General features: G+C 38.4%; 1 protein-coding gene across 1 annotated transcript in view; it reads right to left on the minus strand.

Annotated features, from left to right (window-relative positions):
• slc35f1 (solute carrier family 35 member F1) overlaps positions 1-27,283 on the minus strand; it is a 195,491-nt gene that overhangs the window by 62,042 nt on the left and 106,166 nt on the right. The window contains exon 3 of the mRNA XM_088907661.1: positions 6,028-6,155. Within this exon, the coding sequence (XP_088763787.1) occupies positions 6,028-6,155 (128 nt within the window). The remainder of the gene's footprint in view (positions 1-6,027; positions 6,156-27,283) is intronic.

A 27,283-nucleotide genomic window follows, 5' to 3' on the forward strand; every position in this document is an offset into this window, starting at 1 on the left:
TTGATGACTGCGTCGGTGCCGCCACATGCTCCAACGATCAGCTTGAGTTCTTCCTGCACCATTTCACCAACTTCCACCCGTCCCTCAAATATACGATTAACATATCTTCCACTACTCTTCCGTTTCTAGACATCCACTTGTCTATCAACTACCCCCGACTGTCCACTTCAGTTTATTACAAACCCACGGATTCACACAGCTACCTCCTGTACAGCTCATTTCACCCCAACCACACTAAAAACTCTCTTCCTTTTTCACAGTTCCTTAGGTTACGACGATTATGCAGCGACGACATCGACTTCGAGAACCAAGCCCTCGAAATGTACTCATTTTTCATCAACAGAGGATACCCCAGCAGTGTGATTGACAGGGCCCTTGCCCGAGCCAAAAACACCCCCCGGACCATCAACCCGATCAGGAACTCCCGCCGTAACAACCGCATTCCTCTGGTGCTTCCTTACCACCCTAACACACTTCCTATCCCCAGGACCATTAACCACAACTTTTCCATCCTACAGGATGATCCCTCCATTGGGGCCCTCTTTTCTGATCGCCCTATCATCTCATATCGCCGACCACCTAATCTGCGTAACCTCCTTGTTCACAGCTCCCTTGACCGCCCTCAACAACCATCCACACCAGGCACTTTCCCTTGCAACAGAGCTCGCTGTATCACCTGCAAATACACAGCCACCACCACACTCATTCAAGGCCCCTCAGGACAATTCCGGATCACCCAGACAGCATCTTGTACCTCCAGCAACCTTATTTACTGTATCTCTTGCAGTAAATGCCCAGCCATCTACATTGGAGAAACGGGAAGGAGACTCGGAGACCGTTTCAGAGAACACGTCAGGGCTGTAAAGATTAAAGATCTCTCCAAGCCCATTGTTTCTCATTTCACCTCTGACGGCCACGACCACTCTAATCTCTCCGTCTGTGTTCTCAAAGACGGTTTTCCAAACTCATACATCAGAAAGACCACCGAAACTAAAATTATTCTGCAGCTAGGATCACACCTTCTCCCTTCCCTTAACGACAGACTACTGTTCTTTTAAATTTTCTCCATTCATTGGAAGTTTCATTTCACACCTCTCTGCACCCATTCTGACTTCACACCTCTTGATTGGCCTCTCTTTCTGTCCCCTGCTCCCGCCTCTCACTCCTCCTCCCTCCCAACCTTTGTTCTCCCGCTACTTTACCTTTGCCTACTGCCCTGTCTCTCTCACACCTGAAGAAGGCTCCACGGCCGAAACGTTGTGTTCTCTTTCTTCTTTTTTTCAGCATGGAATAAACCTATTACTTGTTCCATAATAGCATCCTTACTCATCTCCAAAAAGACATCCACTTTGGTTTACTGCCTTTTTACTTTCAAAGAATTTGTTTATAATAGTTTCTGAATTTGATTAACTTCACAGATGGTGCTGAAAAAATTAAATGTCAGCAGTACATCAAGATGTTTAACCTCAGATGGAGTTGCAAATAATTAAAATTTTGATGTAGAAAGAATCATTCAGGCTTTCAGGGTTTCAGGGTTAGCAAATACTTGTATTTGGATTATGACTGAAAATGTTTGAATGGTCAAATTAGGTTGATGTTACCAGCGAAGTACCACAGTGATCTGTACTAGGAGCACAATGCTCCCTGATTTCTATCATTTGTATACATTCTGGACTAGTTAGTAAAGTAGTCACATTTGCACAATACCATAATAAGAGGATTGGCAAACAAAGTAGACACAGAAAAATAAACTAGAAAATAATTAGAATTCAAGTCTATACTAATTGGGAAATGCTGAGATAGAAGAAGCAATTTATGAAACTGACTTAGATATTTATGTTGAAATACAATTTGCATTCTCTAGACAATATAATTAAACTTTAAAACACAAAATGTTTGTATATATACAAAAATCATTATATTTAAATTGAGAAATGTACTGGTCGATCTCATTTAGAATATTGTATAAACAATGAATTTTCTATTTATACAGTACTTTCCAGAACTCAGTGAAATGATTGTGGTACGCGCCCCCAGGTATGCCCCCAGGTATGCCAGATGACCCTGGAAATGGATTGTGAGCACTGACAAACTGGGAATTAAAAATTGAATAATTAAAAATTTTGTAAATTTTTCATCTGTAATTTACTTAATCGGTTTCAGAAAGCTTGAGATGGGTTTTCATATTTTCTATTTTAATAAAATTAGTTTATGTGTTAAATACACAGCCTACTGTATGTACTTAGCTACATCGATACAGCGCGCGCTAATACTTGAGTGGACATAAGGGCTACTATATACAGTATATACCATTGTACAGGAATGCGTGCTATGAACCTAAGTGACCAATTGTATTAAAAGAAGTAATCTTTAGCAAATAGGGAGGTAGGAGGATGTGCGTGACTGCCAATCTTGTAAGCACAGGAAAGCATGATAGATAACAGAAAAATATTTAAGGACTGTTCAAGGTTAATTACTTTGAGAATAATACAACGAACACCTCTGTGTGTTTCACTCCTGTGCGCATAAAATAAACTTCTTTTAACTTCTGAGACGGACTCCTGACTGTTTTTTAAGGGAAAACGGGGAAAAAATTCTCCAACAGCGCCATATTTGCCAACAGAACAACTGATTGAAAACGAATATCTCGCAAGTATAATGTCATGTTTGAACGGAACAGACGCCAAGAGTACTGACGCCAGCTCCGATAGATCACGCACACCTGGTGAGAACAAGGAGGATTATGCATCGGCCACCGACACTAGTTCTGCTGCTGAACCTGACACAGACAGCATTGCGTTAGTGTTAACAAGCGTTCGAAAATGGATACAAGATGTACGATCCATATTATCTAAGTTCTCAGTGCTATTTTTATTATATGTGTGTGAGTGTGTGTGCACGCGCGCTCATGTTGGTCATCGAGATGTTCTGTGGTTTCTGTGAGAAGATGTCTTGTAGGTGGTACTTGAATGCTTTGGTTTGATCAGGGGTGGTACTTTGTTCAATACCCTGCCTTACGCTGACAGCTATAGGAACTGAATTGTTTAAATCTTGAACAGAGAGGGGAGCTCACTCAAGTATTCAAAATCCGCAAAGGCAGTGATGAAATCAACCCAGTGGACATCTTCCAGTGGACGTCTAAACCATGAAACACAAACAAGAGGAAACACAAACATCTGGAAACTATGTGAAAGTTTAATTTACAACAGGAGGATATTTAGGGTTGTGTGGGTAAGATATCCAACAGTTCTGTTAAAGCCGATACCCTGGTTTCTTTCAAGAAATGTCTGGAGAAGATCATTGCATCATCCATCCAACCATTTACTAACCACTTCTTTAAATTCACGGTCGCGAGAGAGCTTGCTCAATCCTGGCAAGCAACGGGCAAAAGGCAGGGTACACCCTGGATGGGACACCAGTCCATCACAGAGCAGAATAAACAGACGCTCACATCTAGGGCCAGTGTTTCCTGAAGCCAATTAACCTACTACTACTGTATGTCATTGGATTGTGGGAAGAAACCAAAGCACCCAGAGGAAGCCCACACAAGCACATGTACATACAAACTCTGCAGAAAAAGCACTACAGATTTGGAATTGAACTCGGGACCCCTGTGCTGCAGGGCAGCAATGCTTATCCCTCCACCACCATGCTGCTGTGATTCGGTTAGTTACCTATTAACTACCAAATAGGCTACATGGGCCAAAAGGCCTCCTCTGGATAGTAACGTAAACATATGCTTTCACTAAACTGTTTTCCAGATTATTTCTAACACTTTATAAAAGTAATCTCTGATCTCCCAGAATGTACAGTATGTAAATTTTGTGCAAAGTCTTGTTTGATGGAGTATTCTTGTAAGATTTCCCTCAGTATGTGAAATCTGCAGATTACAAGATTACACAAACATTTTAACAAATATAATACACATTGTTTCTATAACTGACTGCATGAGTGCAATTAAGATCTCTAAAACACAGAGAGCCATGTACTTGTATTTTATACTAAGATTACACTATTCTATACTAAGAGAGTAATATGGAAAACTCTACCACTAAAGTATTTATATGCATGAACAATCTTTAACATGCTAACTACCACAACAACAATCAATCATTAGAACTGGGTCAGTTCCTCCTGTGTTATTGACACCCAGTAATGTTTTCTTAATGTACTACCAGTTATAAATGTATTACTAGCTATAAATTGAATTTGTAGGCAGGAAGTTTTACTTCAATATTTAAAGCTTCTGAGTTATGTTCTACACATTAAGTGAGTCTTTTCATGCTACTCATTTTTAATTGGCACTCTGCTAAACCAATTTCCAAAACCAAAGAATGATTTTTCATCATGACTATTAGCATATTCTCCTTAAGGTTGATGAGGGGCTACATTAATCTGTAAGCCAGGTGGTTATGAGATAGCCTGCTCTAGCTCACAGGTTTTTGTTTTCTTAAAGGTATAATGCAACAATGTAGTAAATGTCTCACTATTGTCCAGTCACCTCCGAAGTTTATGTGATATACTGTAATGCAGCTTTGTGCAGACAGCTGTGGTGATTTATCACTGGGGAGAAATGGCAACACAGTTCTCTACTGTCTGTCATTTACAATCTATTAAACTAAAAGGTTTCAAAAATTGTTTTCATCTCCCAACAGTAAATTGTGTAATTACCAAAAAAAATTCAGTGATATAGGGAATAATCCTCCATCCACTGCACATTTTAAATCTCGACTACCAACAAAGGCTATACATGTACTATTACATTTTACTAAAACAATGTAATTAATGTACTACAACAAATATAAACTATCTCTGATTAATGATCAATGCAGTATTTTTGCAAAATATATAAACTGATTGTGACAGTGAAGATTATCAGGGCAGCTTCCAATGCTTTTTATTAACCAATATTTTCTTAACATTTCATTTTAAATAAAAATCTTATTAAATAAAAAAATCCCTTTAAGCATCACCTATTATTTTTTTCACTTTTTATTATACACTGTAAAGAAGGGAAGAGGAGTAGAAAACAATTGGAGGTAATTAATTCATCACAGACTGTACATAATTATGAAACAGTAGAAAGTTATAAAGCGACCCTGAACAGAGAGAAGGGAGAAGAATGACACTCACTTGTCATTAAAGACTCACTTGTCGTGGCAATCTGTTGCAAACATGCTTAATTAAATTAACATTCACTTATATGCTAGCAGCCATATCACTCTGCAACTCACAACTGGCAACCCACTGAAGCTAAGCAGGTGTGAGCCTGGTCAGTACTTGGATGGGAGACTAAGGTTGTTGCTGGAAGAAGTGTTAGTGGGGTCAGCAGGGGGCGCTCACCCTGCGTTCCATGTGGGTCCTAATACCCCACTGTAGTGACGGGGACACTGTACTGTAAACAGGTGCCATCCTTTGGATGAGATGTAAAACAGGTCCTGACTCTCTGTGATCATTAAAAATCCCAAGGCATTTCTCGAGAGGTGTTTCCCGAAAAGAGTAGGGATATAACCCCGGTGTCCTGGCCAAATTTCTCATTGGCTTCATTACTCTGCTCTCCTCCCCGCTGATAGCTGATGTGTGGTGAGCTACGTCCAGGTGGATGATGCACATTGGTGGTGGTGGAGATGAGTCCCCATTACTTGTAAAGCGCTTTGAGTGGAGTGTCCAGAAAAGCGCTATATAAGTGTTAGCAATTATTATTATTAATAAACTAAAGAAGGTAAAAAAATCTAATAGATTAACCCCTGGTGTAGTCAGGAAAAAAGGAAGCAGACCCAGCAATTGGAAAGGGCATTGTGGCACAACAACACTTCAAAAAGACAACAGCGAGCTCCTTTACGTTAAGAAAACAAAAAAATGTTTTTGTACATATATTATTCCCCTTACAAGAAATTTCCCTGGACATATAACATGCAAGCAGAATTAAGCGTGATATGGTAGTGTAGAATACTGTGCTGCACCAGAGCAGCTGGACAGGAGACTTAAGAACAGGCCAGCAGATATGCAATACATACAGAGGCATACCTGCACACTTGTAAGTGTGGTGTACTGGTAAGCTTTGATTACCAGGTAATTGGCTTCTATATCTATTAACCCCAGGATCATGTACTTCCACCATCTCCTCTTCAGTATTGCCAGTAAATTTTCTTCTCCTAGACAGGAAACAAAAAGCAAACAAACATTAGATATATATATATATTAATTTTCCTTTATTATTTTAGCATGAGAAAATTTCAGGTTTAACCCTTTGCTCTTAATTCACTTCCAACTTAAACACATTTTGTTTACACATAATCTAGAAAAAGAAAAAAGAAAAAACAATGCAGTGACTACAGATAATAATTGGTTCATCACAATATAAACTTCTGTTCTGCAAAGAACAAATCTATACCTTTTCCTTTTTCCTTCTTTGAAAAGCTTGTTAATGTCCTGTGCTTTATTTGCATTAAAACATTAAAACATTATAAAGCATAAACCAAGTAGGAAAAGTGAACTGAACACTTTAATGTGTTGATCCTATTGATCAACAGCTCTAAACTTTTGCTCATGTTAGCCACACACATTCTCAGCTCATCCTTGCTGCTGTACAGGAACAATCAACTATTCTGCTGCTGAACCAGCACATTGCAGTGTACTCCATTCAAGCAGGAGTTAATCAGTCTTAGCTACGAGCAGATCCAAGAGCATTTCCTATATTTCATACGGTTTAGATTTTGTGCTGCACAAATCTCAAATTAAATCAGGGGTAATACCACACTGTACCTGTACAACTGGTACAGCATTGTGGTCAAGTGCAAGACAGATTTGCTCAGTATAAATGTAGGCTTGCCATTTTTTATTTGAAGTTAATAAATCCTAATCCTTCTATTTTGAGTCCTTTTGTGACAAATGGTACAAAAAACTATGGCTAACTTATTGTTCTATTTTATCCGAAAAAATAGCACCTGAAAATGAAGGAAGTGCCTTAATGATGAATCTAAATATGAAACATGAATGAATGTTTTCAATTACAATTTATGTTAAACTTATTTATACATCAAAAGATAAACTGAAAAGACAGACATCCACTCACAGGGATTTAGGCAGTGGTTTCACAGAAGTACACTGTGGCCGTGTACACTAAATAGTCTATTGCCCACTGTGTTGAGCCTGGTCTTCTCGAGAATAAGAAGATTAAGATTTGGAGTATACTCACAAAGATAACCTGAAGTTAACCTGTCTTTAAGATAACCTGAAGCCAGATCATTTAGTGTCTTGTACATAGCAGGAGAACTTTAAACTCTAGGGAGCCAGTACCATTTACAAAAGATTATGTTCTAATGTTAGCATAGTGGAGCCAGTTCCCGAGTGTTGGGAAATACATGTTAAAAGAACAGCAAAAGTGTGTGAGTAACAATAAACACACATTTGACAGATGAAAATGAAATCTCATATTCATTCTGAGGAAATAATAATTAGTAGGATTATTAATAAGAACAGGAATATGCAGCTGAGACTTACAGACACACATTTTCACATGAAAACCAAAGACAGTGCAGCATGCACCTGCAGCCTACAACTTATCAATCACACAGCTAAGAGGGGCACAGAAAAAGCACAAGAGAAGCAGAACATCTGAGACCCACCACTATTCCAGCAGTGGAAGCTGTGAGCTGCCTGTCTAGTTGTATTCACGTCTCAGCATGAGAACAGTGTGGAGTTAGGAAGTAGGCAGAAAGCGGTCACCAAGGGGTTAATATCAACAAGGTATAATCCTGAAAGGTATTGATCTACCCCAGAAGGGGAAGAGTAACCAAGGTTACTTGTTTACTTTCAGCCGGTTATCAATCCTGTAGGGGATTTTAAGTATTCCCAGAAGGGAACATGATGATCAGAAAAAAAAGTTATCTTCCAAACTCTGGAGGGCGTTCGAGTATGAGAGAAGGAAAAGAATAAAAGTCTCCTAAAATATACTCAGTGTGAGCAAGAGATAAGTTTACAAGGATTATAAGAATTTCAAAATAACATAGCACAGAAATAAAGAAATAAAGAAAGAGATGACAGACGTAGAAAAGGAGCTAATTAAAAGCCTGATTAAACAGATAAGTCTTTAGATTTAAAAACTGTTAAAAGAGTTTACATTTCTTAGATTGTCAGGGGTGAGTTCCACAGTTGTGGAGCAAGGCAGCAGAAAGCTGTTCTCTGACACACTTGTTCCTATCAGCAGATTTTACTAAAGATGTGCCTCAGCAGAGCATAAAGCCCTGCTTAGTACATAGGAAGTAATGAGAGATGCTAAATATTGTGGGGATTAGACATTTAGGGCTTTAAAATTTAAAAGTAAAAGTTTGTACTGGACATTCTCGGTAATGGGGTGCTAGTGGACGTATGTCAGAATTGGGGTGATGTGGTCACAGAACCTTGAATGAATTTGAAGTCAAGCAGCTTAATTTTGAACCATTTGAAATTTGTTTAGGAAGTGCTTAGATAGACCATTTATGATGGTGCAAGTTTAGGCTTGGTTGCAGCCTCCCCCTGTTGGAGAATAAATTGGACACACCTGCCTTGACTGACTGATTTGCCTCCTGTGAAATGGAATTTCACTGGCAGAAAGGGGTTTATCTGATTGGCCCTGTAGATTACTGAACATTCCTCAGGAGCAGCAGGCAGAGAATATCTGCAGTCAGGTGAAGAGGCTGGGGGCAGTGTCTAATCTCCTGCAGTTCAGGGAGTGAGGAGGATAGATACTGTAGGGCTTTAGGGGCAAGGGAAAGGCGTTTGGCACGATTTGTTTCTGGTTAAAGCCCAGGAGTGAAGGGGGAGTCATTTAAAGACTTTCAAAGAGGATAAAGCTAGGGTTTTTTTTATTAGGGGTTATTGTAGTGTTTTTAGCAGTTTTGTAAAGGCCATGGTGGCCTGTAAGGTCGTCATGTGCCGTTACTTTTGCGCACTTATGGTTTTTTAAGGGTGGTGATGGTTCAACTCCATTATCATCACACACCACTGATTCCTGTTCTTCATCCTGTTTCATAACCACTATTCCAGCTCTCAGTGCTTTTACTGTCTTTGCAATGGTCTTCCCTGTTTTGTTTTATTTCCAAAGGAATTTGGACAGGCTTTAAACAAATGATCTTCACACAAGTTGCCTTACATTTATGCATTCTGCATATGTATGTCCAATTTCCCTGCATCTTCCACAAACATACTTTGTACAGGCTTCCACATAATGACCCGACTCTCCACACTAAGCCTTGATTTTCACCGAAAACAATCAACGAAGTAATATGCTTAAAACCACCATAACCATTTCTGTCTTCATGTAATGAAACAGGTAATCTCCAAGCACAGGACCAAATGCTATCATCGTCCAAGACTTTCAGTGGATCACCTTTAACTAATCAAAACTTAAACAACCATGTAACTGTCTTCTTTCATTACCAAATCAGAGGCATTGTGAGCTGGAATAGTGGTTATAGAACAGGATGAAGAAGGGGAATCATGATGGAGAACGCAGCGAGAATGGAGTGGATGTGGAGAGTTCAGGAGGTAGTGAGGGGGAAGAGAATGTAGAGGAAAAGGATGACAATGATGTGCAAAGTGAACTGAAATTGGATTTGATTGGTAGTATTTCTCTCGATAGTCAGACATCTTTGGTGACTGATTGGGTTCAAATGGTATTTACAGAACATGGGGTGCAGTCTAAAAGATCGGCTGAGACATCAGATTTTGAAAAAGATTTAACACCGAGTGGGAAAGTGAGGGAAGAAAGATGGCAGAATAGTCAGAATCCAGAAATGGCAGTTTCTCCCAGGGGGTCGGAGACTCGTTTTTAGTCCCGCTGACTAGGTTTTAGAGCCATTTATTGCAGAAAGGAGGGTGGAGAGCTGTGCTTTGGGAGTGAAGAAAGAAAATGGGGAAAAAAGTTCCTGAATAGCAGATGTCATTGTTTTAGTTTCCCTTAATCCTGTTTTAATAAGTATTATCAAAAAATGAGAAGCACTCTCTCGAAGTTAAGGGCAATGACTATATAATAATTTCTGAGTAATTTGAATGCTGATACTGTGTTGTTACAGGAGTGTGGGTTACCTTTTAAAAACATTTTTTTATGGAGGTTCAGCCCATCGATTTAGTGGGTCAAACAAATCTGATGGTGTTGCTGTTTTAATTAAACATAAGTGGGTCGACATACATTGGTGCTTTGCAGTGAAACCGGGAAGCGCATTGGTGGTGTATCTGCCTCTCATGCATGTTCAATTTAAACTCCTAAATGTCCAAATAGTGAACATGAGAGATACATTTTAATTGGGGACGAAATTTTAATTGTCTTCTAGAGAAAGATGGTAGAATGAGGGTAGCACAACAAATCTCATAAATCATCATTCTTCTTACAGACAGTGCGTAAGGATTTTAATTTAAAAGATGGCTTTAAACTCCATAGTAAGGGAAGGGTAGAGCAGGTTTCACATGACAAAAGGCTTTTGGGACCCAAGCCTCACACATAGATTTTTATACATGATTATACTTGCACAGCTGCAGAGTAACCCGTCTTTTTTTCTGACCATTGTTTACTGTCACGTATGCTTTCAATGACAGCAGCTGTTACTGTGTGGAAGCTGAATATTTTACTTCTTGAAGGTGAGGAAGTGATGGGCAGGTTTAGGGAATGGCAGTCTTTGTACGGCTTCTTTGATGCATGAGCAGAGTGGTGGGAGGAGGTGAAGGAGTGCACAGAATCTTTCTTCATCGAGATGGGGAGAGAGAAAAAGGAGGGGTTACGGAAAAAGGAGAGGTTGAAAAAGGATTGCAACAGAGATTACAGAGGTATTTTAAATTAATGGATTTATTATTTTTTTAAGAAAATTGTTGCGGGGGAGGGGGGGATATAATGTAAGGATTGAAGGGATGGGATGGTTATTTGAAGACTTCAACAGAAGACAAGCTGACTGTAAATGAGGATTTTTGTGAGGAATTTTTAGGAAAGAAACATGTGTCAGTTGAGTTGTTAGAAAAATTGTGAATGTGATTCTAAAGAGTGTGAGGGACAGTCAGTTTTATCAAAGGATTTTTCTGTAGATGAAAGAACGTAAAGACTCAGGGGTTGGATGATCTACACATTGAGTTTTATATGACTTTTTGGGATATTTTAGCATTGGATCTTTTAGCTGTTTTTAAAGAATTTGAGTTTTTAGATGGGCTACCAGATAGTTTTAAAACAGGGGTTATGATTTTATTATTTAAAAAGAATGATCGGACAGACCTGGCTATTTGGAAACCCATCACTCTGTTGAATTGTGATTTTAAATAGTTTTCTAAGTGTCTAACACTTAGATTAAAATCTGTTTTGGGGGAGGTCATTCATCCAGATCAAGCCTATTGTGTGGCAGAGAGGAAGATCACGGACAGTCTGATACTGATCTGAGATACCATTTGTTATTTGAGAGAGAGGAATATTAGGCCAGCTGTTCTAAATTTGGACTTTGAGAAAGCTTATGACCATGTCTCACAAGAGTATATGTTTAGAGCACTCCAAAAGATGGGGCTTTCATCCCGGTTTCTTGCTTGGGTAAGGTTATTATATGAGGAAATAGAAAGTAGGATAAGCGTTAACGGACTTATGTCAAAGGCAGTAAATGTAGTCCATCAGGGCTGTCCGTTATTTCCAATCCTTTTTGTTTGCTGTATAGAACCACTGGAACAAGCGTTAAGAATGGAGAATGGGCTTGATGGCATTAAGATCCCTGGGAGTGGGTATTTAAAGGTGAGAACTGCACTGTACATAGATGATGTAAATGTTTTTGTACAGATTGTATGGGGGTTAAGAAAACTTTGGATGTAACAAATCAGTTCCATGGAGCATCAGGGGCTAAGCTGAATAAGAATAAATGTGAGTTAATGCAATTCAGAAACTGGTTTGAAGAGGAAGATGTGGGATTTACAGTTTGTAGAGATAAAATAAAGATTCTGGGAGTAAAATTGGAGAAAATTTGGATGGGAAGCAGGAATTGGGAGGGGGTGGTGGGGAAGGTCTGAAGGAAGATAGGACTGTGGAGTTTGTGGAAATTGACTATGGAGGGTAAGGTTCTGGTAGTTTCAGCTGTACCCTTATTATTGTTTATTAGTGTTGTCGTCATGCCATCAAGATCTATTTTATTGGTTTTAAAGAGGGTTATTTCTATTTTTTTTGGAGGTCAAAATGGGAGAGTGTGAGGAAGGAGTTGTGGCAAAGAAGCTGGAGATGGGTGGGAAAGTGATGCCTGAGTTGTTTATTTTCCTAATGTAAAAGTATACAGTATGTCAGTGCATCTGTCTTTAGGTGTGGGGAATAGGTGTAAGGCATCCTTCTCATTTTCTTTGTGGCTTTTATTTGGAGACATTAAAAGTTTTGGAGATTCCTTTAACGGTACATGGTAGTCATATACCATAATAAAGACCTTTCTGAAGAAACTGAATTTAGAAAATGTGGCACTGGATGTGCTGATAGATGCAAGGAGATTGGAACTTGCTCTGCAGGGCAGGGAGCAAGTGTGTCTAATCTGTGGCCTTGTAGCTGGGGACTGCAACTGGCTTTGGAAAAGAGTTGGTCACCCTGACCTGTTGAATGGATACCGAGACATCCCCTGCCTTATTGTGCATGGGGTTTTACCAACAAGGGCTGTGATGCACTCCAGGGGCATGGGGAAGACATCAAGGTGCCCCGTGGATAGATGTGGACAAGAAGAAACCATCTGGCACATGCTGTGGGAGTGTGGGGCTGCAAAAGAGGTGTGGACAATGGCCAACAGCTGGATAAGATGTTTCCTGGACTGTGGCATAAGTGACCCTCAGGAAGTGCTCTACGGACATGGACTGGAGAAGCTAACAAAAATGGAAGAAAGCAGAGCCTGGCAGGTCATCTGTTGCTTAAGAGAAGATCTATGGGAAGCCAGAAACGTGCTGGTGTACAGAATGGAAAAAATCCCGCCTTTATCGGTGATGCAGAAGGCTTTGCACTATTTCAGGGACTACATCCTGATCCACTGGAGAAAATTTGGGGAGAGAGAGACTGAGAAGTTTTGGAAGTTGGTATTATGGCCCAAGTATATTACTACCCAGTATTTTTGGTGAATTATGTTAACATAATTTATTAAACAAGCCCACCTATCCATTAAGAGGCACAAACAAAAATATATTGTACTGTATTTCTGCCCCCTTTTTAAAAAACACTGATGTTAGATTTACATTTTACAAAGATGTTGACTATTTTTTAAATGTTTTCAAATTGTTTGCACATTCAAATAATTTCAATAAACTGTTTTGTCAAGTATTTTTATTATTTTGATCAAGCCTATTGGTTTTGAAAATGATTAAAAATGATAAAAATGGATCAACGTTGTTTTTATTTTGACCCATCATTTTCTTTGCAAATTTATAATCTTTTGTAAAATATCGCACTGCCATACAACTTATTTTTGACACAGGGGAGGCATGTGGAAAATTTGACAGATCAAGGGAGGCACAGACCCAGAAAGTTTGGGAACCCCTGCTTTACCAATTTGATTCACCAGTCAGAGTGGGTCCATCATACTGTGAGGGAACCTGCGCCAACATGAGCGGATTGAAGAAGCAGAAAGTTGACAGTGAAAGCAGAGTGTTCAACAAAGAATGGACTGCAATATACTTTTCCACAGAGGTTGGAACAAAGGCTGTATGTTTAGATAGATAGATAAGACTTTATTGATCCCGAAGGGAAATTGAGGAATTTTAATTTGTAAGGAAAGTGTCACAGTGTTCAAAGAATACAATCTCAGTCGGCATTTTTCTACCAAACATGCTAACTATGCAATCTGTCATGCAAGGAGTGGGCTAAAAGAACTTCCAAACTAGCCATTTTACATTTTACATGAGCCATTTAATTTACAGGCTCAGCAAAATGTATTTTTCCGACCTCCTACTATCCAAGAGGCCACCACGAAGGCAAGCTACCTGCCTGTATATAAAATTGCAAAACAAAACAAGCTGTTTTCTGAAGGGTAGCTTTTGAAGGAGTGTATGATAGAAACTGTAGATATTCTTTGTCCCGAGAGCAAGAACAAATTTGAGAAAATAAGTTTATCATGCAGAACAGTTACCCGTCGGGTTGAGGTAATTGGTGAAGACTTGTCATGTGAGTTGAATGTCAAGGTTTATTCAATTTGTATTTTTTTTAAATATATTTTTCTCTCAGGTTATCGTTAACCTTGAACTAATAAGCCTATGTTGGATTCTAAACAGCCATATTACCCTGCAACTTACAACTGGTAACCCACTGAAGCTAAGCAGGTGTGAGCCTGGTCAGTACCTGGATGGGAGACCTCCTGGGAAAAACTAAGGTTGCTGCTGGAAGAGGTGTTAGTGGGGCCAGCAGGGGGCACTCACCCTGCAGTCCATGTGGGTCCTAATGCCCCAGTATAGTAATGGGGACACTATACTGTAAACAGGTGCCATCCTTTGGATGAGATGTAAAACTGAGGTCATGACTCTCTGTGGTCATTACATATCCCAGGGCATTACTTGAAAAGAGTAGGGGTGTAACCCCGGCGTCCTGGCCAAATTTCCCATTGGCCCTTACCAATCATGGCCTCCTAATAATCCCCCTCTATGAATTGGCTACATTACTCTGCTCTCCTCCCCACTGATGTGTGGTGAGCGTTCTGGCGCACTATGGCTGCCGTCGCATCATCCAGGTGGATGCTGCACATTGGTGGTGGTGGAGGTGGAGTCCCCATTACCTGTAAAGTGCTTTGAGTGGAGGCTCCAGAAAAGCGCTATATACTGTAAGTGTAAGCAATTATGAATTATTATTATTATTAAACTTATATATGGCATGGGCTATCTGTAACAGCAGCCTGAAGTGGCCCGCTATAGAGTTTCAAAATTTTATGTGGCCCTTGGGACAAAAAAGTTTGCCCACCCCTGCTTCTAGGATCTCCTTCATAATGTGATAAAATGTCTGGGAGGACAAACAGGTTTCAACAGGAAAGAAGCTGAGACTGATATATCTCTCAGTTTCAGGATTCTACTCATTGATAGGCTCTCTGAGAGTGGGTTTAGTCTTAGGAGACTGTGAGGTGAAATGGTTCATCTTGGTCTTGCAGTAAGCTGGGATGTGGCTGTCAGCACTCAGACTCTCAGTTTGCAAGCAAGGTATACGTTGTTTGTTAGTAAGAGGTGGAAATAGTCCACCGTTGGTAGACGAATAAATACAGCCTCAATACCCCAACAGGTATGTTCGAGTTCGAACATCAATAGTCTCAGAGGGGAGAACTACTGTATAGTGCAACAGGCAGGGTCTCATTACCACAAAACTGCTGGGTATCCGATCCTGAAGGGTGCAGTCTCTGGGAGAGGGGTAGAGACTTTAAGTGAAAGCTTTCCAGATCTAGCAGCAGCAGGACTGTTGGTGAGACCAACCCAGAATACAGGACACAGGAATGGCAAAGCCCTCAAATTTGTTATTGGCGAGTTGCAAACCTACCTGCAGACAGCAAGAGAAAAAATAGGGGTCTGTCTGGGGAGGCAAGCAACTGATCCATTAAATTATGAACCACAGAAATCTAGAGATAATGAAGCCAATTTAGTATTTTAGAAAATAAGTAAGGTATTACAGTGCCCTAATAATGGCAAAATAAAAGATATTGTGATAAGATGGTAGGCGTTGACAAGATTGTGGTCCTTTCTTCAGAAAGGTGTGTAGAATGACCTTTCATACTCTGTCACTAGGATAGAGAGGCTTGTGTTGTCCCATATCTGAAGTCGGGCAGATCGGCAGGAGTGCATTGCACTAGTGGGAGAAGAATGAAACAAAGAGCAAGACATAAATTTAAGAGTTGAGATGCATTTTGGAAGCTAGGCTTTGTTGCAAAAAAAGGTACTTTTATTAAGGTACTGGTAAGCAGCTTGTCTGTTTTGTTCAGTCAGTGATTCCAAATTCAGTTTTTTCCTTTTAGTGTATTTTTTGAGGAAACAAACATACCCTGCACAAAGGTTAAATGACCCATTGTGCTGGCAATCTTCCTGGGTGAAGCACATAAGAGACCAGCTGAGTGACAAGCACACATACTGTAGGAGTTACAGTATGTATGACCAGTACAGCACCAGAGAAGCAGAATAAAGGTCTTAATTAAGGTTTAAGAAAGATAACCTTGAAACATTCCCAACATGCTCTTCAAAAAACAACACAAGGTGAAAAGTAACAACTAACTTCCATTATGGGATTGATCGTGGAACTTTTCTACAACACCAACCAAATTCAGTCACCTACTTTGCCAAGCTGTTGAGAGTCTATGAGCATAGCTTGAGTCTTGTCACAGTTAAGAAACAAGTATAGATTAATTTCACACTGGAAAAAAACCAGAGAAACAATGATTATTTCATTCTGCTTTTGAGAGTGGAATTCCATTGAACATGTTGTTGTTCAGCCAATCAACACTGTTACAGCTCCCCACTTAATTGTTGTCACATTTTATCTTATTATCAAACACCCGTAAATTACAGAAAACACAGCGGCACTATCTGATTTAGTTTGCCAGTCGAAATGAGTGTCAACAGCAGAGCAGGGGAAAGATAAAGTTTCCTTGATAAAAATAATGAACTTATTTAGATGTGGTATACATATTGTATAATACAGATATTCTAGATATATTTAACCATTAACTACACAAACATTGTATTTTGTACCAATGGATGCATTTTGTTACTTATCTACATTAATTAGTATTAAGATTCTTCTTAAGATTATGTTTATAAAACCTTTCCAAACCCAAGAATTTATACATAATGATGAAAACATTCAGAAACATTCAGAGAAAACAAATTCAACAGAAAGCAAATAATCTTTTTAAGTACAAAAGCACAAACTGTAAGACAATTAGACAGAGGTTCTAATAAAAGTGAGTTTTTGGTTTAGATTTAAGAAGGTTTCAAGACTTTGCCTCTCGAAGAGGAGGAAGGGCATTACATAACAAAGAAGCAGCAACAGAAAAGCACAGTCATCAAAGGTCTGAGATTTAGTTCACTTTACAGTGAGCAAAGGATCGACCATTTAAGATTCAGAGCCTTATATGTCATTTACAAGATCCAATATTGAAAAATGTCTGTAAATGTTTGAGCAACAGTGGATGATTTACTGTATTAAAATCCAAACTATGATCAAGGAGTTTACTTATACTTATAGCTTCTTGTCTGATGTAACAAGCATATCACTCACAGTCTGGATAATAATACTGTAACAATGTAATAGTACTTATATTTAAGTCTAAATGATAATGGCAATTTTATTACAGATACTGTATTCTGTTATAATTAATTAACCAGATTTAGAAATTGATTCAAACAATCCATTCAATTTATTACACAGTTTATAAAAAGGCCAATTTAGTTGGTATGATTTAGTGTAAATAAATAACTACTTTTTGATCATATAAAAAATATTTTACATTTATTGATACATGATTATCTGACACACTACAAAGCACTGGGATCGAGAGGAAACATCAAGCTATAATTTGGCTATTATAATTTTTACTGTAGTAAAGTTTATTGAGCTTTCCGGATCTTTAGAGTCTGACAGGGATTCCTGGCCACATCAGATTAAATGTCAGTTGACAACCATTAGCAGACAGAAGACTGCCAAGATTTACAGTATGTTGTTATGAATTTGTAAGTATGTAGGCATTTTAGAATAGTACTTGTAGCTAAGGGAGACTAGGTAAGTAATAGAAAATTCTGGCAATGTGCTTGCCAAATGGGATATCATTCTGCCAAGGCTAGAGATGGGTCCTTACCCACTGTCTTCAACAGCTGTAAGAGATAGCCCTTAAAACAAAGTAGGATATCCAGTGCTTACTTAGCATGCTGCCATGCAGAATCCATTATGATTCCACATCATGGCCCTTAGTTCAGATCAGAATTTCAAAGTGAGTCCAGCACCAAACCAGACTTTCACACATTGCTAATGGTTGTTGTGTTCATGTTTAACCTATAACTGTGGATTCTGCAATCTGTCTACACCATTACTGATATTACTGGGGAAAACAGAAATACAGAATAAGTAAATATACCAGAAATACTCTTGGGTGTCCCAGGATGTCATTGTCATTTTGTGCAATAATAAACTGCGTAAAGCCATTTCTCATCTCCTAAAACTTTATAAGAAGCATTTTTATGTTGTCTTTTTATTGAATTAATAGATTGTTAAAAATTGATGTTTTGTACATAACAACATTAAAGTCTGAGCAACTCAATAGATATCACAAGTCAGAAATAAAAAAAAATATTTTTCACATTAGTACAAATGCTTTTAAATTAGAAAGGTGTGTTAATAATGGGAAACTGAGGTATTTCTAGTTATCTTTTTAAACGTCTACTAACATCTTTGGTATATTTTATCCCTATAAAAAAACATGTCTGTAGGTGAATTGCTGAATTAAGGAAAACAACAATAATCATATTAAAAACAATTATAATGTTTGAGTGAAAAGAAGAAAAGCTAAGTGAAAATAATTTATTCATTAAAAACAGGATTGCTGGTTTAAAAACACTAAAAGAATGTGCTGACAAGAGTCAGAATAACTGACAAGAAAGTGGGAACAAGATAGCGATCATTATAATTATTCTCTGAGACAGTACTTTGACAGAAAGGACAACACACAACTACACAAAATAAATGGTTATACAGTACTACTATTGTATGACAGAATGTCTACAGTACTATATGTTCAATCCCAATTTTTAACAATTTTGCAGTAAAATGGAATACAAAACTCTATTGCATTATTTCAAGACTGCAAATCATTTTTACAGAAATTGTTAAAGATGATCTCTATATTAATGCTATTTCATTAATACTGTCCAACTGATGCCATAATAAGAACACAAGGAAAAATGATGTTACAAATAACATTTAGCTTATTTGCAGTAGCTAAATCTTTTTTCAGTAGCAAACCTGGGTGTTTCATACTCCCACATCCCTTCATGTAACTGATCATTGTTTTAAATGCACATTCACATAGTTTCCATTTGTATCTCCTTCTTTCTCTCTGATCAGATGTATGATTATCTCTGATCAGAACTAAAAATGTTCAATTTTATTAGATTGTCAATGCAGGACATTCCTTTCAGCCCAGGAATGTATTTGGTTGCTGCCTCTAAACATATTCCAGAGCAGAAATATTGTTTTTGTTTTGTAGAGACCAAACTTGTATACAATATTCTAAATGTGGTCTAAGAGTGTATTGTACAAACACACTAGGTACTGCAGATGGGCTGAATTGCCTTCTCTGTGTTACGAAGTGTCTTTCAGGACCCTGTGCAGACGACACAATCAGGAAGGGAATGAACACACACAGGGGGAGACGAGGAACTGGGCTTGTAGAGGAACGAGGGGGGGGGAGCGGTCCAGGGCGAACAGTACAAAAGGCAGTCCAAAGAGAAATCCGTGGTGAGGCAAATGTCCAGAGCCGGATGATCAATCCAAGACGAACAAGACAAAGTTAAAAGCCGGAGCGGAATCCGGCAAGGGGTTGGGGGGGGGGGGAGGGGGAACAGGACCAGGCACTCCAGGTCCCAGACTCGGCTGGTTCAGGAAACCAATGCAGAGCACAGAACAGAGTGAGCATCTGGCTTTTGTAGGGAGGCAGGAACAGGAACAGGGAACAGGGAACAGGGAACAGGGAGCAGGTGCACAAAATCAACTAAAAAGTGAACAGCCGGAGCGCCCTTAAGGGGGAGGGACTACAATCGTGACACTCTGCTTTGCCAATTTTCTTATTTTCTTATGTAATCAAACATACAAATATAAGCCAATGATAGAGAGACCATGTGTTGTAAGTGAAAGTAAAGTTATGAAAGAAGACTAATTGTAATTTTCATTAATATCATCTGGTATGAGAGTAGAAGTAAATCACTAAACATTCAGAAATTAGATTAAAATGAAACTGAAATAAAACAAGACAACATGAAATGTCTTCTTTCATAAAAACCCATTACAATGTATTTCAGTCAGACGAATCTGATAAAATCTCTACTATTCAAATCCAGTTTCTTATTACAGCTCAATCATGCGCTTTAGATAAGAGATCTTGCCGCTAAAATGTAACTAACTACAGTACAGTTATTCTGGAAGACAGTGAGGTGAATTGTGTTCACAAGGACAAATGAATCATCCATATAACTCCCCAGATAGTTTTTCGATCTTTACAACATTCCTAATTGCAGTTCAAGTGAAAGTTCTATACTGACCAGCTCTGACTCACAATGTATCTAACAGGCACAAGAGGGAGAGGACTGGAATAAAAATAAATAACTGAAAATAATTAATTGTGTTAAATGTATTCTTTTCAATTTGCCACATAGAGAGCCTCATGCTGGCCCTGGAACAGGAGAGATGAGTGAGGCTGGAGGCTGGGAGAAGTTGAGCAGTGACTGGCAGGAGGGAGTTATGGATAAGGGTCGAAATAGAGAAATAATATAAAAGGGTCAAAATGCCTCATCTGATGACATAAATTCCTAGTAAATTCAACTATTTACTAAGGAGAGCATCAGTAGGTGTATTTAAGTCCTGTGTGTTTTCAGGTCTCCACAGCTTAATATCATTGGTGTTATTTCGTAACATGAGACAGAAGTCAGTTAACCATTACCAACACTGAAGTAAGGATTTACTGTTACTCCAAAATAGTATTTATCCCATTCTTTAAATTACAATTGTTTCTTTTTTTCTTTCATATTCTTGAAATTTCTGTAGAACCTATATCTATTTTTTTTTCAGGAGGCCTGGTGCCTATTTAATCACGTAAATATTAAAGATCTTCAAATATTAAAAACTACTGTGAATCTGCTAACACTAAAACCAAGACTTTGCAAAACAAACAAAAGTAGAAACATTCCCAATTACTGAATTAAAAAAATGTATTGTGTCTGCAGTGAACAGTCAATTTTATAATTTTATAGCTCCATCAAGGTGGATCTACAATACTAATTACAAGCACCAATTTACATGAGCAATAATGATTTTTAATGAACTATTCAACTTTTCAACCAAACTAATAAATGATTTAATCTTGGATCGAAATGCTACTGTTACACCTATAGGTGACTGAGACCTATCTCTTAAATTTTAGATAAAGTTAGTGACACTTGAAAGAACACTTCTAACTTCAAAGCAGAGAGGATGTTTACTGAGGTCTGGGGGTTCCCTGAGCAAAAACAATTATAAAGTTTAACTTGGTATACCTAGGTAAATGTGGGTTAATGATTGTCAAGGAGCAGTACAGAAACACAATATAAGATCACATTAACAGCACAGAGAGGAAGAAACAAGAAGCTGGCAACAAGGAGAAGAGAGAGGAGTTCAGAGGAGTTGCGCCAGGCGAGAGCCCCTCCTTCATGATCATCCAAACCAAACCTGACTGGTGCTAAGCATTTGAACCCTGTTAGAGAGAGTATGCTATTCTGTATTTTTAGGGGACTTGGGTTTCCTGGCTAAAGGATGCCTCAGTTAGAAACATTTTTCCTGCTTAGGGTGCATTTTTATGGATAGAGATACAGGCCCCCATTTATTCTGTGGCATCCGGGGTGCAGAGAGAGAGATTTAACTGCAGGTTGCACTGTATTTAGTTAGAAGACAGCTCATCTCTTATTGTGGCCTCTGTAGGCATTAAAGACTTCAATACCTAGTAGCGGTCTGAGGTTTTCTGGGTGATTAGGATGTTAGGCCTCTGAAACACCTGCACATACTGTACATAGGGTAACTTGTGTGTTGCATGTTTTGTTGTGTGTCACGTAGTTTTTGTATTGTCATTAATAAATATATGTTTAACCAAGTGTGCCTGGATTATTACTCCTCTCACCAAAGCTGTGCTAGAGAATAAAGATTTCACGTGCCTCTAATTATACCAACTGCTCAGGCATATCCTGGAAAAAGCACTTACAAGATGGGGGTTATAAATAAGTATTTTACTTATTGACTAAACCGCTTGGTCAAACCCTGATTTTCACCACTTTTGAAACCCCCCATTTGTAACACTACCATTAAGCAAATGCTCAGCTTCAAAAAACAACTTTGTCACTTTTAAATTAAAAAAGACAACACATCTAGTTTTGCAAACACAGAATTTGAAAAACAAGTGCATCACCTAATTTAAGAATACACAGTTGTGCAACACTGTGCCAAAATGATAAAGATTTAACAATAAACAAATACTGACTAACAGGGCACCTGGGCCTTAGTTTAATATTCTGAGGAACAATACATTTACAGTTACATACTCCATGAAGGTTAAAATAGTAAACACACTGCTTGGTTCAGGCTGTCACTGCTATAAGCAGAGACAAAAACACAGTTCACACTGGGACGCATTGGTTCTGATTTAACAGACGTCATGAAAATATGCAGGGATCACTGATAATGAACGTGAACCTTATTCCCTCATACAAGTCTGAACCTTCTGAGGCTCTCATTCCCACAGACGTCTCATGGGTACTTGTGAGAGAACTGGCTTATGATGCAGCAAGAAGGGCAACAGCCTGTGCATGGGAATAATACTGTTGAATATCTTAATACAACTTGTCCCAGAAGTGCTCAGTTAGCTGCATACTGCGCCAATTCCACACTTGAAATTGTACTAAGAAAAAAACTATTTAACCCTGGCTATATGCATTATGCTGGAAAATAAGTTGTTTATGTACAACTGTAATTCAATTGTAAACATGGCGTTGGGCTGCCACACTACCCAGTACAAGTACAACATACATTTTGATTGGGCCTGAGTAATTTTATCATCCCAAAATCAGTGCTCCTCCACCAATCTGATCTTGTTCAACAGAGCAGTTCTGCTCAAATCTGTTTAATCAATATTGAAAAATCCACATACTTTGTTTTAAATTACATGCATTACTAGAGTGAAATTGCTTCTGATACTCAGTATACCTAGGATGTCCATATCACTCCATAATCCCCAGGATACATGAAGAGAGGATGGAGTTTTAGGTTTTCCCTTACAATGAGAGAACTATTACATACAGATGCAGCCATTCAAAATGCGTGCGTTATTTTGCGGCATACCCCGGTGGGCGTGTCGCGGCATCACGCAGTGTCACGCAGTGTGACGTGGTTAATCGCGCGTCATTTGACGCTCTGCCGGAAACTATCCGGCGTCACCTTGTAAAACCGCCAGGGGGAGCTTAACCTCTCATGTACAGCATTTGAGCCTTTAATTTTGAACAGTGTATTACAGCATGTTAATCTTCAGTCATTAAAATGTTGGTATATTTTATGAAAGCAAGATTGCTCAGTTGGACAAAAGTACACAACCTACCTTTATCAGAAATATTTATGCATCAAAGCCTTTACCGAAGATATTACTAATAGTATTAATAATGGATGACTTTGGACAAGCTGTATACTCAAAGTATAATTTCTTTAGCACATTTGTACAAGCACTTGGAATCTGTCCAAGCCATACTTTGTCAGGCATTTTGTTTTACTTCAACGGGCATAACAACTTCCTTGCTTTTAACAGGGCGTTTCATAATTTCTAACTACGAAAATGATTTAAAATGCGACACCTATCATTCAACTAGAGCTTAAAATATCACAAGGAAAAATACACACCGGTATTCCATTTCTCCCTAAACATTGTAAGCTTCGAAGTCTTTAACTAACGTGATACCGGAGTCAACAAGCATACTTTTAGAATTTGATTAAAAGGGAATATAATATGGAATCGCGTATCTCAAGAATTTAATAACGGTATGATTATATCCGTGTACTGCGGCAGGGCTGTGTAGGGCTGTTTCGCCTGCCTGCTCATGCGAGCTGTCTTGTAGCCGACTGGTCTAGGTGCGTGCCTGCCAACGGGCAGGTTGTGTGCTCGAATCCAGCTGGTGCTGAACCTTCCAGTTTTATTTATTTATTTTTTAATCGCGTAACATATTACCGTATGCAAACTGTACTGTATACAGTATGTATATGTATATTTAATGTCTTAACTGTGCCCGTTTAATTGAATTTTAAAAAATTATTTAACACGAACATTAAGCTGTTTACATCTTCCGCCTGAGAACAGTCACCCGTTGCTACCCAACGCAGAATGGTGATTGGCTGACACCATCTGACACCCCTCTGATTGGAGAAAAAAGACGTGCTAGTTTGCTATACATACTGTAACAGGAAGAGGATTTCTTTCTATTCAAAACGTGTATTTTAAAAGTTTAAGAAGTAAAAACCTTACAGCGTACACAGATTTCTAAACTGATCAGGATCGTTATCTTTGTCTTATGCATAATAATATTCACCGCTCTGTGCAGCAAATTAATAATAAACTTTATTTTATATAGCGTTTTAAACGAATAAGTAATTAGATTGCTCATAAACCTAATCACTTGCTTTTTCTTTTTATTTAGGCTCAGATTTCAACTATAGATCGTATTATTAATAACCATAATAACAACCAACCAACAAAAACAACCATATAAACATAATACCAACCAAAAACATAGATAACAACCACAATACAAAATCAAATATATCAAACCATTTTACTCTCGCAAAGTCCTCCAATTATCATAATCCCGCCCCTTATGCAAAACCAAACCTTCCTCCCATCCCAGTTTATCCTGTTTATCATAAACAAAATCCACCTCAATTTTCAACATAAAGCATTACACAAAATCAATACCTCAACACTCCATACTCAACAACGATAATTCACAAACAGCCAGAACATGTAACTACACATTCCCAAACAGACCTAATTTCCATAGCCCCGCCCCTTATGCAAAACCAACATCCCTCCCCTGTTCTCTCTCTCCCCTGGCGGTTGTAATTGTTTTTATTTTCAAATAAATTTTAGCAAAGTCATGCATTTTAAAAATCTTAAGATTTTTATATTTATGTCTTTATTTAGTGGTTTCATTAGTGACAAAGGCTAAACTTTCTTGGAAAAATGTCTTTTATGTAAACCATGTTTGCTATTTATTCATTCAGGGCTAAAATATGTTCATTGTATTCTAATGAAAGAAGGGTTCCTTTCGCCGTAGTCGGGAGCCTAGCCTTTAACTAGTAAGTACTGTACTTACTGGGTTTTTGAGGGGGGGGGGAGAAAAATCGTTTTCCCAGCCTAACAGTATTGTTTTTAACCTGTAAATTTGCTGGACAGAGAGGTGAACATTATTACACAGAAGACAAAGATAGCGATTTACGTTGCATTGTGTATCGTGCTGCTTTAATACAGTTTTAAATAATTGGAAGTCTAAACAGTATCAGCTTTATTTATGGGTTTTAAATAAAGGTGATTTAAACGCGATTTAAATCAATATAAATGTTTATATTGTAACGCATAGGTGACTATTCATTGTTATTAAAATGACTTAAATTCGATCATGTTGTGATATTTAGAAATATACATTTGTTTGGTGCGAGTGAAGTTTTATTTAATCTCTGAGCCATACTGATTCTTCTGGAAGCCAGTTTCCGCCAGGGAGTAAAAAAAAACACACTATGGTATTCTCTCCAATGCAGTGCAGTTAAAAACATACCTCTGATGCTGCTCCTAAATGAATATCGTTTATGACCATCAGAAGCTTTATGCTCCTTTTCTTTTTTCCAGTGGATTGAACAGGGAGAGGCATTTCATGGTGTACTTTTCACTGATGAAACAACAGTGGCTCTGGAACAGTTTTCAACCATGTCGTTTTATAAAAAGGGGAGATATGCACACGTTACTGAAGCTAAACGTTTAGCCTTTGTCACTAATGTAAACACTAAATAAAGACGTATAGAAATCCCTACGTTACAGACTGTATATGGCTGGTATTGGTAGTTTAAAGAAAAAATACACACCAGTATTCCACTTTCTCCCTAAACATTTTAAGCATCAGAGTCTTACATGTGGTTATTTATTGCATAATTTAATTTTGAAAGCCACTGAGACATCAGGTACTACTGTTGTATGGTACAAGTGTGGTACTTTTAGGGGTACCACGGTACAGAACACTAGTTATTTAAATATGATTGATAGATAAATAGGCCCACTTTATTCATCCTGAAGAAGATAGAAGACATCCTGATGTCTTAACACAGATACTACAGTGCTTAAGTACTACTCACGTATATGTTTCTAGGTTTATATTATGCATTTCATACGGTCAAATTACTTTTGAGCAACTAATAAGAAGCGCGAAACGGTATGCGTTTTAGTTTCGTTTCGTGCTGGGACCCGTGGATTGATTAGAGATATCAAGTACATACAAGTCATTTTTTAAATGTTGTAGTTCGTCTTGAAAAAATGTTACGAGTACATCATCTATCAACAATTACACAGGTTCTGTTTCCATATTGCGGATTTTGGTTACGTAATATTATGTTCTAGATTTCACGTTGTGAATATATGATTTGGGCAAACAGAGCCGCAAAGAAGTACATTATGGGTGGTTGTTTTTTTTTTGCAGTTTTATCTAGAACAAGCGATGCTTAAACCTTTGTCTGATTCTTGTGAAACTATCCACACGACAGTTACAGTACCTAGGAGTTGACTTCAGTGATGTCACTGATGGGATGTTTCTAAAAATCCATCCTCTGTAAAACGTCTTCTCTAGTTGTCCTGCATATGTATTCGCTAATGAAGCTGTGTGTTCTGAGCCTGGATCTCTACATTTGTGTATGAACCAGCTTAGAGGGCTAAAGACAGCTTGTGTTTAAATTGAGTGTAAGGCAATTTATGCTTCTAAAGTCATGGTCAGCATTTTTGTACTGTGCTGTAAACTTGTTCTGTGCCAAGTCACATTATTTTATAGCGTTTTTATAGCGTTATCAAATCCGGTGGCGCGGTGTTAGTTTCCTGACTCCCATGTCACATGGTCTGTGATTGGAACCTGTAATACCGGTTTAATTCGTCACAGCCAGCACTCCGGTTGTAAAGTAGAAGCAGGCGAGATTTCCAGCGAAAAACACCTCCCCCTTCTTCAGGTGTGAGGGTCATCTGCTCAGAATGAAACGCTAAAATGTAATGTAGGCTCTGAATGGGTTCAATTGTGATTTGGGCTTGATTAAGGTCGCTGCCTTTCATCTAAAACCCTACTTGAATCCTTCTAAACTAAAAATCAGTGTTAGTGAGTTCTAAATAAAGAGGTATCCAGGTAACAGTGAAACGGGCGGACAGTCTGGGGAGATCGCCCGTTTTCCATGTAAATAGTTCCCTGGTTCCGCACCCCTTGGTGTTTCTCTCGCTCTCTCTCGGGTCACCTGATCATTAGCTCGAAAGATTTGAGTGCTTTGTGTATATTCTAA

Source organism: Atractosteus spatula, chromosome 2 (assembly GCF_055471065.1).
Source record: "Atractosteus spatula isolate fAtrSpa1 chromosome 2, fAtrSpa1.hap1, whole genome shotgun sequence".
NCBI lineage: Eukaryota > Metazoa > Chordata > Actinopteri > Semionotiformes > Lepisosteidae > Atractosteus > Atractosteus spatula.